At 42.3% G+C, this 15000-nt stretch overlaps 1 protein-coding gene across 1 annotated transcript in view; it reads right to left on the reverse strand.

Annotated features, from left to right (window-relative positions):
* Positions 1 to 1446: 1446 nt before the first annotated feature.
* LOC115126264 (runt-related transcription factor 1-like) overlaps positions 1447 to 15000 on the reverse strand; it is a 71853-nt gene continuing 58299 nt past the window's right edge. Inside the window, exon 4 of the mRNA XM_065026121.1 lies at positions 1447 to 1943. Coding sequence (XP_064882193.1) covers positions 1528 to 1943 — 416 coding nt within the window. The 3' untranslated portion in view covers positions 1447 to 1527. The remainder of the gene's footprint in view (positions 1944 to 15000) is intronic.

Here is a 15000-nt window from a genome sequence, read left to right on the forward strand (position 1 = left end):
TCCTGTCTCAGCCTCCAGTATTTATGCTGCATTAGTTTATGTGTCGGGGGGCTAGGGTCAGTTTGTTATATCTGGAGTACTTCTCCTGTCCTATTCGGTGTCCTGTGTGAATCTAAGTGTGCGTTCTCTAATTCTCTCCTTCTCTCTTTCTTTCTCTCTCTCGGAGGACCTGAGCCCTAGGACCATGCCCCAGGACTACCTGACATGATGACTCCTTGCTGTCCCCAGTCCACCTGGCCATGCTGCTGCTCCAGTTTCAACTGGCCTGGGCCCTAGGACCATGTCCCAGGACTACCTGACATGATGACTCCTTGCTGTCCCCAGTCCACCTGGCCATGCTGCTGCTCCAGTTTCAACTGTTCTGCCTTATTATTATTCGACCATGCTGGTCATTTATGAACATTTGAACATCTTGGCCACGTTCTGTTATAATCTCCACCCGGCACAGCCAGAAGAGGACTGGCCACCCCACATATGCTCTCTCTAATTCTCTCTTTCTTTCTCTCTCTCGGAGGACCTGAGCCCTAGGACCGTGCCCCAGGACTACCTGACATGATGACTCCTTGCTGTCCCCAGTCCACCTGACTGTGCTGCTGCTCCAGTTTCAACTGTTCTGCCTTATTATTATTCGACCATGCTGGTCATTTATGAACATTTGAACATCTTGGTCATGTTCTGTTATAATCTCTACCCGGCACAGCCAGAAGAGGACTGGCCACCCCACATAGCCTGGTTCCTCTCTAGGTTTCTTCCTAGGTTTTGGCCTTTCTAGGGAGTTTTTCCTAGCCACCGTGCTTCTACACCTGCATTGCTTGCTGTTTGGGGTTTTAGTCTGGGTTTCTGTACAGCACTTTGAGATATCAGCTGATGTACGAAGGGCTACATAAATAAATTTGATTTGATTTGATTTGAGATGGAGTTACAACAGGACTGATAGATTGGGACAGATCAGAGATGTAGTTACAACAGATTAGGACAGGTCAGAGATGTAGTTACAACAGCATTGATAGATTAGGACAGATCAGAGATGTAGTTACAACATGACTGATAGATTAGGACAGATTAGAGATGTAGTTACAACAGGACTGATAGATTAGGACAGATCAGAGATGTAGTTACAACAGGACTGATAGATTAGGACAGATTAGAGATGTAGTTACAACAGGACTGATAGATTAGGACAGATCAGAGATGTAGTTACAACAGGACTGATAGATTAGGACAGATTAGAGATGTAGTTACAACAGGACTGATAGATTAGGACAGATCAGAGATGTAGTTACAACAGGACTGATAGATTAGGACAGATTAGAGATGTAGTTACAACAGGACTGATAGACATCTGGTATCTGTGTCTATGTGTGTCGGGGGTTAGAGTATTTAAATCTCACCTGGTATCTGACTAAATAAGGGTTAGGAGGGACTGTATTTAAAATTCACCTGGTATCTGTGTCTGCCCTTGGGGGTTGAAGGGGTTGTGTCCAGCGTTGAGCGGCTGTTGTTGGGACTGTGTCGGCACGGCAACCCTCATGGTTGTCTGTCTGATCCTCTCCAGCTCACTGAGACGGTCTGAGAACAGCCCTGCTTTAGGAGACTCCTCCAGCTTCTGACGATGTCCTGTACAACAACAACAACAACAACAACAACGAGATGGTCTGAGAACAGCCCTGTTTTAGGAGACTCCTCCAGCTCAATGAGAGGGTCTGAGAACAGCCCTGTTTTAGGAGACTCCTCCAGCTCAATGAGAGGGTCTGAGAACAGCCCTGTTTTAGGAGACTCCTCCAGCTCACTGAGAGGGTCTGAGAACAGCCCTGTTTTAGGAGACTCCTCCATCTCACTGAGAGGGTCTGAGAACAGCCCTGTTTTAGGAGACTCCTCCAGCTCACTGAGACGGTCTGAGAACAGCCCTGTTTTAGGAGACTCCTCCAGCTTCTGACGATGTCCTGTACAACAACAACAACAACAACGAGAGGGTCTGAGAACAGCCCTGTTTTAGGAGACTCCTCCAGCTCACTGAGACGGTCTGAGAACAGCCCTGTTTTAGGAGACTCCTCCAGCTTCTGACGACAACAACAATGAGAGGGTCTGAGAAATGAGATACAAGCGCTAGGTCGTTCTCCCACAGAACTGACTGTGAGGCTGGGTGGGGATGGACAGAATAGGAGAGGAGAGGAGGGAGAGGCTGGGTGGGGATGGAGAGAATAGGAGAGGAGAGGAAGGTGAGGCTGGGTGGGGATGGACAGAATAGGAGAGGAGAGGAGGGAGAGGCTGGCTGGGGATGGAGAGAATACGAGAGGAGAGGAGGGAGAGGCTGGGTGGGGATGGACAGAATAGGAGAGGAGAGGAGGGAGAGGCTGGGTGGGGATGGAGAGAATACGAGAGGAGAGGAGGGAGAGGCTGGGTGGGGATGGAGAGAATAGGAGAGGAGGAGGAGAGTGTTTTAACTGTCAGATCTGAAAGAGAGCCCTACTTGTTAACATTTGATGAGAGTCAGCACTGACTATAGACACTCAGATACATGAGACAGGAAACCCTGAGTAAGTACCACAGTAGGTACAGGTCTTTAAGTAAGGCAGATATGAGACAGGTCTACCTCAGTAATATAACAGATATGAGACAGGTCTACCTCAGTAATATAACAGATATGAGACAGGTCTACCTCAGTAATATAACAGATATGAGACAGGTCTACCTCAGTAATATAACAGATATGAGACAGGACTACCTCAGTAATATAACAGATATGAGACAGGTCTACCTCAGTAATATAACAGATATGAGACAGGACTACCTCAGTAATATAACAGATATGAGACAGGTCTACCTCAGTAATATAACAGATATGAGACAGGTCTACCTCAGTAATATAACAGATATGAGACAGGACTACCTCAGTAATATAACAGATATGAGACAGGTCTACCTCAGTAAGTAAGGCAGATATGAGACAGGACTACCTCAGTAATATAACAGATATGAGACAGGTCTACCTCAGTAATATAACAGATATGAGACAGGACTACCTCAGTAATATAACAGATATGAGACAGGTCTACCTCAGTAATATAACAGATATGAGACAGGTCTACCTCAGTAATATAACAGATATGAGACAGGTCTACCTCAGTAATATAACAGATATGAGACAGGACTACCTCAGTAATATAACAGATATGAGACAGGTCTACCTCAGTAATATAACAGATATGAGACAGGTCTACCTCAGTAATATAACAGATATGAGACAGGTCTACCTCAGTAATATAACAGATATGAGACAGGACTACCTCAGTAATATAACAGATATGAGACAGGTCTACCTCAGTAATATAACAGATATGAGACAGGTCTACCTCAGTAATATAACAGATATGAGACAGGTCTACCTCAGTAATATAACAGATATGAGACAGGACTACCTCAGTAATATAACAGATATGAGACAGGTCTACCTCAGTAATATAACAGATATGAGACAGGTCTACCTCAGTAATATAACAGATATGAGACAGGTCTACCTCAGTAATATAACAGATATGAGACAGGTCTACCTCAGTAATATAACAGATATGAGACAGGTCTACCTCAGTAATATAACAGATATGAGACAGGTCTACCTCAGTAATATAACAGATATGAGACAGGTCTACCTCAGTAAGTAAGGCAGATATGAGACAGGTCTACCTCAGTAATATAACAGATATGAGACAGGTCTACCTCAGTAATATAACAGATATGAGACAGGACTACCTCAGTAATATAACAGATATGAGACAGGTCTACCTCAGTAAGTAAGGCAGATATGAGACAGGACTACCTCAGTAATATAACAGATATGAGACAGGTCTACCTCAGTAATATAACAGATATGAGACAGGTCTACCTCAGTAATATAACAGATATGAAACAGGACTACCTCAGTAATATAACAGATATGAGACAGGTCTACCTCAGTAATATAACAGATATGAGACAGGACTACCTCAGTAATATAACAGATATGAGACAGGTCTACATCAGTAATATAACAGATATGAGACAGATCTACCTCAGTAATATAACAGATATGAGACAGGACTACCTCAGTAATATAACAGATATGAGACAGGTCTACCTCAGTAATATAACAGATATGAGACAGGTCTACCTCAGTAATATAACAGATATGAGACAGGTCTACCTCAGTAATATAACAGATATGAGACAGGTCTACCTCAGTAAGTAAGGCAGATATGAGACAGGACTACCTCAGTAATATAACAGATATGAGACAGGTCTACCTCAGTAATATAACAGATATGAGACAGGTCTACCTCAGTAATATAACAGATATGAGACAGGTCTACCTCAGTAATATAACAGATATGAGACAGGTCTACCTCAGTAATATAACAGATATGAGACAGGACTACCTCAGTAATATAACAGATATGAGACAGGTCTACCTCAGTAATATAACAGATATGAGACAGGTCTACCTCAGTAATATAACAGATATGAGACAGGTCTACCTCAGTAATATAACAGATATGAGACAGGACTACCTCAGTAAGTAAGGCAGATATGAGACAGGTCTACCTCAGTAAGTAAGGCAGATATGAGACAGGTCTACCTCAGTAAGTAAGGCAGATATGAGACAGGTCTACCTCAGTAAGTAAGGCAGATATGAGACAGGTCTACCTCAGTAAGTAAGGCAGATATGAGACAGGTCTACCTCAGTAATATAACAGATATGAGACAGGTCTACCTCAGTAATATAACAGATATGAGACAGGTCTACCTCAGTAATATAACAGATATGAGACAGGTCTACCTCAGTAATATAACAGATATGAGACAGGTCTACCTCAGTAATATAACAGATATGAGACAGGACTACCTCAGTAATATAACAGATATGAGACAGGTCTACCTCAGTAATATAACAGATATGAGACAGGTCTACCTCAGTAATATAACAGATATGAGACAGGTCTACCTCAGTAATATAACAGATATGAGACAGGTCTACCTCAGTAATATAACAGATATGAGACAGGTCTACCTCAGTAATATAACAGATATGAGACAGGACTACCTCAGTAATATAACAGATATGAGACAGGTCTACCTCAGTAATATAACAGATATGAGACAGGTCTACCTCAGTAATATAACAGATATGAGACAGGTCTACCTCAGTAATATAACAGATATGAGACAGGTCTACCTCAGTAATATAACAGATATGAGACAGGTCTACCTCAGTAATATAACAGATATGAGACAGGTCTACCTCAGTAATATAACAGATATGAGACAGGTCTACCTCAGTAATATAACATATATGAGACAGGACTACCTCAGTAATATAACAGATATGAGACAGGTCTACCTCAGTAAGTAAGGCAGATATGAGACAGGACTACCTCAGTAAGTAAGGCAGATATGAGACAGGACTACCTCAGTAATATAACAGATATGAGACAGGTCTACCTCAGTAATATAACAGATATGAGACATGTCTACCTCAGTAATATAACAGATATGAGACAGGTCTACCTCAGTAATATAACAGATATGAGACAGGTCTACCTCAGTAAGTAAGGCAGATATGAGACAGGTCTACCTCAGTAATATAACAGATATGAGACAGGACTACCTCAGTAATATAACAGATATGAGACAGGTCTACCTCAGTAATATAACAGATATGAGACAGGTCTACCTCAGTAATATAACAGATATGAGACAGGTCTACCTCAGTAAGTAAGGCAGATATGAGACAGGACTACCTCAGTAATATAACAGATATGAGACAGGTCTACCTCAGTAATATAACAGATATGAGACAGGACTACCTCAGTAATATAACAGATATGAGACAGGTCTACCTCAGTAATATAACAGATATGAGACAGGTCTACCTCAGTAATATAACAGATATGAGACAGGTCTACCTCAGTAATATAACAGATATGAGACAGGACTACCTCAGTAATATAACAGATATGAGACAGGTCTACCTCAGTAATATAACAGATATGAGACAGGTCTACCTCAGTAATATAACAGATATGAGACAGGTCTACCTCAGTAATATAACAGATATGAGACAGGACTACCTCAGTAATATAACAGATATGAGACAGGTCTACCTCAGTAATATAACAGATATGAGACAGGTCTACCTCAGTAATATAACAGATATGAGACAGGTCTACCTCAGTAATATAACAGATATGAGACAGGTCTACCTCAGTAATATAACAGATATGAGACAGGTCTACCTCAGTAATATAACAGATATGAGACAGGTCTACCTCAGTAAGTAAGGCAGATATGAGACAGGTCTACCTCAGTAATATAACAGATATGAGACAGGTCTACCTCAGTAATATAACAGATATGAGACAGGACTACCTCAGTAATATAACAGATATGAGACAGGTCTACCTCAGTAAGTAAGGCAGATATGAGACAGGACTACCTCAGTAATATAACAGATATGAGACAGGTCTACCTCAGTAATATAACAGATATGAGACAGGTCTACCTCAGTAATATAACAGATATGAGACAGGTCTACCTCAGTAATATAACAGATATGAGACAGGACTACCTCAGTAATATAACAGATATGAGACAGATCTACCTCAGTAATATAACAGATATGAGACAGGACTACCTCAGTAATATAACAGATATGAGACAGGTCTACCTCAGTAATATAACAGATATGAGACAGGTCTACCTCAGTAATATAACAGATATGAGACAGGTCTACCTCAGTAATATAACAGATATGAGACAGGTCTACCTCAGTAAGTAAGGCAGATATGAGACAGGACTACCTCAGTAATATAACAGATATGAGACAGGTCTACCTCAGTAATATAACAGATATGAGACAGGTCTACCTCAGTAATATAACAGATATGAGACAGGTCTACCTCAGTAATATAACAGATATGAGACAGGTCTACCTCAGTAATATAACAGATATGAGACAGGACTACCTCAGTAATATAACAGATATGAGACAGGACTACCTCAGTAATATAACAGATATGAGACAGGTCTACCTCAGTAATATAACAGATATGAGACAGGTCTACCTCAGTAATATAACAGATATGAGACAGGTCTACCTCAGTAATATAACAGATATGAGACAGGACTACCTCAGTAAGTAAGGCAGATATGAGACAGGTCTACCTCAGTAAGTAAGGCAGATATGAGACAGGTCTACCTCAGTAAGTAAGGCAGATATGAGACAGGTCTACCTCAGTAAGTAAGGCAGATATGAGACAGGTCTACCTCAGTAAGTAAGGCAGATATGAGACAGGTCTACCTCAGTAATATAACAGATATGAGACAGGTCTACCTCAGTAATATAACAGATATGAGACAGGTCTACCTCAGTAATATAACAGATATGAGACAGGTCTACCTCAGTAATATAACAGATATGAGACAGGTCTACATCAGTAATATAACAGATATGAGACAGGACTACCTCAGTAATATAACAGATATGAGACAGGTCTACCTCAGTAATATAACAGATATGAGACAGGTCTACCTCAGTAATATAACAGATATGAGACAGGTCTACCTCAGTAATATAACAGATATGAGACAGGTCTACCTCAGTAATATAACAGATATGAGACAGGTCTACCTCAGTAATATAACAGATATGAGACAGGACTACGTCAGTAATATAACAGATATGAGACAGGTCTACCTCAGTAATATAACAGATATGAGACAGGTCTACCTCAGTAATATAACAGATATGAGACAGGTCTACCTCAGTAATATAACAGATATGAGACAGGTCTACCTCAGTAATATAACAGATATGAGACAGGTCTACCTCAGTAATATAACAGATATGAGACAGGTCTACCTCAGTAATATAACAGATATGAGACAGGTCTACCTCAGTAATATAACAGATATGAGACAGGTCTACCTCAGTAATATAACATATATGAGACAGGACTACCTCAGTAATATAACAGATATGAGACAGGTCTACCTCAGTAAGTAAGGCAGATATGAGACAGGACTACCTCAGTAAGTAAGGCAGATATGAGACAGGACTACCTCAGTAATATAACAGATATGAGACAGGTCTACCTCAGTAATATAACAGATATGAGACAGGTCTACCTCAGTAATATAACAGATATGAGACAGGTCTACCTCAGTAAGTAAGGCAGATATGAGACAGGTCTACCTCAGTAATATAACAGATATGAGACAGGTCTACCTCAGTAATATAACAGATATGAGACAGGTCTACCTCAGTAATATAACAGATATGAGACAGGTCTACCTCAGTAATATAACAGATATGAGACAGGTCTACCTCAGTAATATAACAGATATGAGACAGGACTACCTCAGTAATATAACAGATATGAGACAGGACTACCTCAGTAATATAACAGATATGAGACAGGTCTACCTCAGTAATATAACAGATATGAGACAGGTCTACCTCAGTAATATAACAGATATGAGACAGGTCTACCTCAGTAATATAACAGATATGAGACAGGACTACCTCAGTAATATAACAGATATGAGACAGGTCTACCTCAGTAATATAACAGATATGAGACAGGTCTACCTCAGTAATATAACAGATATGAGACAGGTCTACCTCAGTAATATAACAGATATGAGACAGGTCTACCTCAGTAAGTAAGGCAGATATGAGACAGGACTACCTCAGTAATATAACAGATATGAGACAGGTCTACCTCAGTAATATAACAGATATGAGACAGGACTACCTCAGTAATATAACAGATATGAGACAGGACTACCTCAGTAATATAACAGATATGAGACAGGACTACCTCAGTAATATAACAGATATGAGACAGGACTACCTCAGTAATATAACAGATATGAGACAGGACTACCTCAGTAATATAACAGATATGAGACAGGTCTACCTCAGTAATATAACAGATATGAGACAGGACTACCTCAGTAATATAACAGATATGAGACAGGTCTACCTCAGTAATATAACAGATATGAGACAGGTCTACCTCAGTAATATAACAGATATGAGACAGGTCTACCTCAGTAATATAACAGATATGAGACAGGTCTACCTCAGTAAGTAAGGCAGATATGAGACAGGACTACCTCAGTAATATAACAGATATGAGACAGGTCTACCTCAGTAATATAACAGATATGAGACAGGACTACCTCAGTAATATAACAGATATGAGACAGGACTACCTCAGTAATATAACAGATATGAGACAGGACTACCTCAGTAATATAACAGATATGAGACAGGACTACCTCAGTAATATAACAGATATGAGACAGGACTACCTCAGTAATATAACAGATATGAGACAGGTCTACCTCAGTAATATAACAGATATGAGACAGGACTACCTCAGTAATATAACAGATATGAGACAGGTCTACCTCAGTAATATAACAGATATGAGACAGGACTACCTCAGTAATATAACAGATATGAGACAGGTCTACCTCAGTAATATAACAGATATGAGACAGGTCTACCTCAGTTTCCAGTTCATTTTGTCCCGTCCATCTGGATCTCACCCTGAACCATCTGCCTCACGTGTCTCCATCTGGATCTCACCCTGAGCCATCTGCCTCACGTGTCTCCATCTGGATCTCACCCTTAACCATCTGCCTCACGTGTCTCCATCTGGATCTCACCCTGAGCCATCTGCCTCACGTCTGTCCATCTGGATCTCACCCTGAACCATCTGCCTCACGTGTCTCCATCTGGATCTCACCCTGAACCATCTGCCTCACGTGTCTCCATCTGGATCTCACCCTGAACCATCTGCCTCACTTGTCTCCATCTGGATCTCACCCTGAACCATCTGCCTCACGTGTCTCCATCTGGATCTCACCCTGAGCCATCTGCCTCACGTGTCTCCATCTGGGTCTCACCCTGAACCATCTGCCTCACGTGTCTCCATCTGGATCTCACCCTTAACCATCTGCCTCACGTGTCTCCATCTGGATCTCACCCTGAGCCATCTGCCTCACGTGTGTCCATCTGGATCTCACCCTGAACCATCTGCCTCACGTGTCTCCATCTGGATCTCACCCTGAACCATCTGCCTCACGTGTCTCCATCTGGATCTCACCCTGAACCATCTGCCTCACTTGTCTCCATCTGGGTCTCACCCTGAGCCTTGATCCAGGAAGACTTGGGGAACACAGGGAGAGACAGCGAGAGGAAGTTGAGAGAAAGGAGAGATGTGGGGAAACATAACAAGAGGCAGGGGAGGAGAGAGATGTGGGGAGACAGGGAGAGAGGCAGGGGAGGAGAGAGATGTGGGGAAACATAACAAGAGTCAGGGGAGGAGAGAGATGTGGGGAGACAGGGAGAGAGGCAGGGGAGGAGAGAGATGTGGGGAGACAGGGAGAGAGGCAGGGGAGGAGAGAGATGTGGTGAGACAGGGAGAGAAGCAAAGAAGAGAAGTACATTAAGAGATTTAGATGTGTGTGTGTGTGTGTGTGTGTGTGTGTGTGTGTGTGTGTGTGTGTGTGTGTGTGTGTGTGTGTGTGTGTGTGTGTGTGTGTGTGTGTGTGTGTGTGTGTGTGTGTGTGTGTGTGTGTGTGAGAGAGAGAGAGAGAGAGAGAGTCTGGAGTCACGGTGTCCCTGAATAGTGCTGAGTCCACACTACTGAGCCTCCCTGAACAGACAGGCTGGAGAAACAATTAGACACCGCTTTAGTGACCGAATGTACAGAGCTTTACACTGTAATGGTCACAGAATGTACAGAGCTTTACACTGTAATGGTCACAGAATGTACAGAGCTTTACACTGTAATGGTCACAGAATGTACAGAGCTTTACACTGTAATGGTCAACCAGAATGTACAGAGCTTTACACTGTAATGGTCACAGAATGTACAGAGCTTTACACTGTAATGGTCACAGAATGTACAGAGCTTTACACTGTAATGGTCACAGAATGTACAGAGCTTTACACTGTAATGGTCAACCAGAATGTACAGAGCTTTACACTGTAATGGTCACAGAATGTACAGAGCTTTACACTGTAGACAGTGACAGAATGTACAGAGCTTTACACTGTAATGGTCACAGAATGTACAGAGCTTTACACTGTAATGGTCACAGAATGTACAGAGCTTTACACTGTAATGGTCACAGAATGTACAGAGCTTTACACTGTAATGGTCACAGAATGTACAGAGCTTTACACTGTAATGGTCACAGAATGTACAGAGCTTTACACTGTAATGGTCACAGAATGTACAGAGCTTTACACTGTAATGGTCACAGAATGTACAGCGCTTTACACTGTAGATGGTGACATAATATAGTAGCAGTAGTAGTGTCAGCAGTAGTAGTACGTGAAGTAGCAGTAAAAAGCAGAAGTATCAACAGTAGCAGTAGATGTGCAGTGCCTTGCAAAACTTTTCATCGCCCTTGGCGTTTTTTCCTATTTTGCAACATTATATCCTATAATGTAAATGTATAATTATTTGGATTTCATGTAGTGGACATACACAAAATAGTCCAAACTGGTGAAGTGAAATGAAAAAATGTACTTGTTGAAAAAATATATATTATTTTTTTAAATGGAAAAGTGGTTTGTGCATATGTATTCACCCCCTTTGCTATGAAGCCCCTAAATAAGATCTTGTGCAACCAACTACCTTCAGAAGTCACATAATTAGTTAGATAGCACAAGGTGGACTATTTGAGTGTCACATGATCTCAGCATATATACACCTGTTCTGAAAGGCCACAGAGTCTGCAACACCACCAAGCAAGCGGCACCATGAAGACCAAGGAGCTCTCCAAACAGGTCAGGGACAAAGTTGTAGAGAAGTATAGATCAGGGTTGGGTTATAAAAAAATATCTGAAACATTGAACATCCCACGGAGCGCCATTAAATTCATTATTCAAAAAATATTAGGAATATGGCACCACAAGAAACCTGCCAAGAGACAGCCGCCCACCAAAACTCATGGACCAGGCAAGGAGGGCATTAAAAGAAAGAGACCAAAGATAACAAAGAGAACAAAGATAACCCTAAAGGAGCTGCAAAGCTCCACAGCGGAGATTGGAGTATCTGTCCATAGGACCACCTTAAGTCGTGCATGGCACAGCTTTACGGAAGAGTGGCCAGAAAAAGCCATTGGTGGTCGCCAAAAGGCATGTGGGAGATCTCCAAACATATGGAAGAAGGTACTCTAAACATCTTGAACATCTTGAACATCTTGGCCATGTTCTGTTATAATCTCCACCTGGCACAGCCAGAAGAGGACTGGCCACCCCTCATAGCCTGGTTCCTCTCTAGGTTTATAATCTCCACCCGGCACAGCCAGAAGAGGACTGGCCACCCCTCATAGCCTGGTTCCTCTCTAGGTTTATAATCTCCACCTGGCACAGCCAGAAGAGGACTGGCCACCCCTCATAGCCTGGCTCCTCTCTAGGTTTCTTCCTAGGTTTTGGCCTTTCTAGTGAGTTTTTCCTAGCCACCGTGCTTCTACACCTGCATTGTTTGCTGTTTGGGGTTTTAGGCTGGGTTTCTGTACAGCACTTTGAGATATCAGCTGATGTAAAAAGGGCTATATAAATACATTTGATTTGATTTACTCTGGTCAGATGAGACTAAAGCTGAGCTTTATGGCCATCAAGGAAAATGCTATGTCTGGGAGCAAACCCAACACCTCTCATCACCCTGAGAACACCATCCCCAGTGAACACCAAATATCCCAGTGGCTAGATGTGCCAAGCTTATAGAGACATACCCAAAGAGAATTGCAGCTATAATTGCTGCAAAAGGTGGCTCTAAAAAGTATTGATTTGGGGGGAGTGAATAGTCATGCCCACTCAAGTTTTCTGTTTTTTCAACTTATTTCTTGGTTTTTTTCACATTCTACAAAGGGGTAGGCATCTCCCCAAAAATCTATTTTAATTCCAGGTTGTAAGGCAACAAAATAGGTAAAATGCCAAGGGGGTGAATACTTTCACAAGCCACTGTAATAGTAGAAGTAGAAGCAGTAGTAGTAGTACTAGTAGTATCAGTTGTGGTAGTAGTATAAGTAGTAGTAGTAGCAGTAGCAGCAGCAGTAGCAGAAGTAGCAGTAGTAGTAGTAGTAGTAGCATCAGTAGTAGTAGTAGCAAAAGCATTATTAGCAGCAGTAGTAGTAGTAGTAGTAGTAGCATCAGTAGTAGTAGTAGTAGTAGCAGCAGTAGTAGTTGTAGTAGTAGCATCAGTAGTAGTAGTAGTAGTAGCAGCAGTAGTAGTTGTAGTAGTAGCAGCAGTAGTAGTTGTAGAGGTAGTATCAGAAGTAAGAGTAGCAGCAGTAGTAGTAGTAGTAGTAGCATCAGTAGTAGTAGTAGTAGTAGCAGCAGTAGTAGTTGTAGTAGTAGCAGCAGTAGTAGTTGTAGGGGTAGTATCAGAAGTAAGAGTAGCAGCAGTAGTAGTAGTAGCAGCAGTAGTAGTAGTAGTAGTAGCAGTAGTAGTAGTAGTAGTAGTAGCAGCAGTAGTAGTAGTAGTAGTAGCAGCAGTAGTAGTAGTAGTAGTAGCAGCAGTAGTAACAAACAAATGTCCCTTTTTCAGGACCCTGTCTTTCAAAGATAATTGGTAAAAATCCAAATAACTTCACAGATCTTCACTGTAAAGGTTTTAAACACCGTTTCCCTGCTTGTTCAATGAACCATAAACAATTAATGAACATCCACCTGTGGAACGGTCGTTAAGACACTAACAGCTTACAGACGGTAGGCAATTAAGCTCACAGTTATGAACACTTAGGACACTAAAGAGGCCTTTCTACTGACTCTGAAAAACACCAAAAGAAAGATGCCCAGGGTCCCTGCTCACCTGCGTGAATGTGCCTTAGGCATGCTGCAAGGAGGCATGAGGACTGCAGATATGGCCAAGGCAATGAATTGCAACGCCTAAGACAGCGCTACAGGGAGACAGGAAGGACAGCGAATCGTCCTCGCTGTGGCAGACCACGTGTAACAACACCTGCACAGGATCGGTACATCCGAACATCACACATGCAGGACAGGTACAGGATGGCAACAACAACTGCCTGAGTTACACCAGGAACACACAATCCCTCCATCGGTGGTCAGACTGTTTGCAAAAGGCAGAGAGAGGCTGGACTAAGGGCTTTGTAGGCCTCTTGTAAGGTAGGTCCTCACCAGACGACACCGGCAACAACGTTGCCTATTGGCACAAACAATCCGTCGCTAGAACAGACAGGACTGGCAAAAAGTGCTCTTCACTAACGAGTCGCGGTTTAGTCTCACCCAGGGGTAATGGTCGGATTCTTGTTTATCGTCAAAGGAATGCGCGTCAGAGGCCTGTACTCTGGAGGGGGATCAATTTGGAGGTGGAGGGTCCGTCATTGCAGACAATCTCAACACTATGCGTTACAGGGAAGATATCCTCCTCCCTTCCTCAGGCTCATCCTGACATGACCCTCCAGCACGACAATGCCACCAGCCATTCTGTGCTTGATTTCCTGCAAGACAGTGTTCTGCCATGGTCAGTGAAGAGCCCGGATCTCAATCCCATTGAGCACACCTGGGACCTGTTAGATCGGAGGGTGAGGGCTAGGGCCATTCCTCCCAGAGAAGTCTGGGACCTGTTAGATCGGAGGGTGAGGGCTAGGGCCATTCCCCACAGAAATGTTTGGGAACTTGCAGGTGCCTTGGTGCAAGAGTGGGGTAACATCTCGCAGAAAGAACTGGCAAATCTGGTGCAGTCCATGAGGAGGAGATGCACTGCAGTATTTAATGCAGCTGGTGGCCACACCAGATACTGACTGTTACTTTTGATTTGAACCCCCCCCCTTTGTTCAGGGACACATTATTCCATTTCTGTTAGTCACATGTCTGTGGAACTTGTTCAATTTATGTCTCAGTTGTTGAATCTTGTTATGTTCACACAAATATTTACACATGATAAGTTTGCTGAAAATAAAAACAGTTGACAG

Source organism: Oncorhynchus nerka, linkage group LG13, assembly GCF_034236695.1.
Source record: "Oncorhynchus nerka isolate Pitt River linkage group LG13, Oner_Uvic_2.0, whole genome shotgun sequence".
NCBI classification, from domain to species: domain Eukaryota; kingdom Metazoa; phylum Chordata; class Actinopteri; order Salmoniformes; family Salmonidae; genus Oncorhynchus; species Oncorhynchus nerka.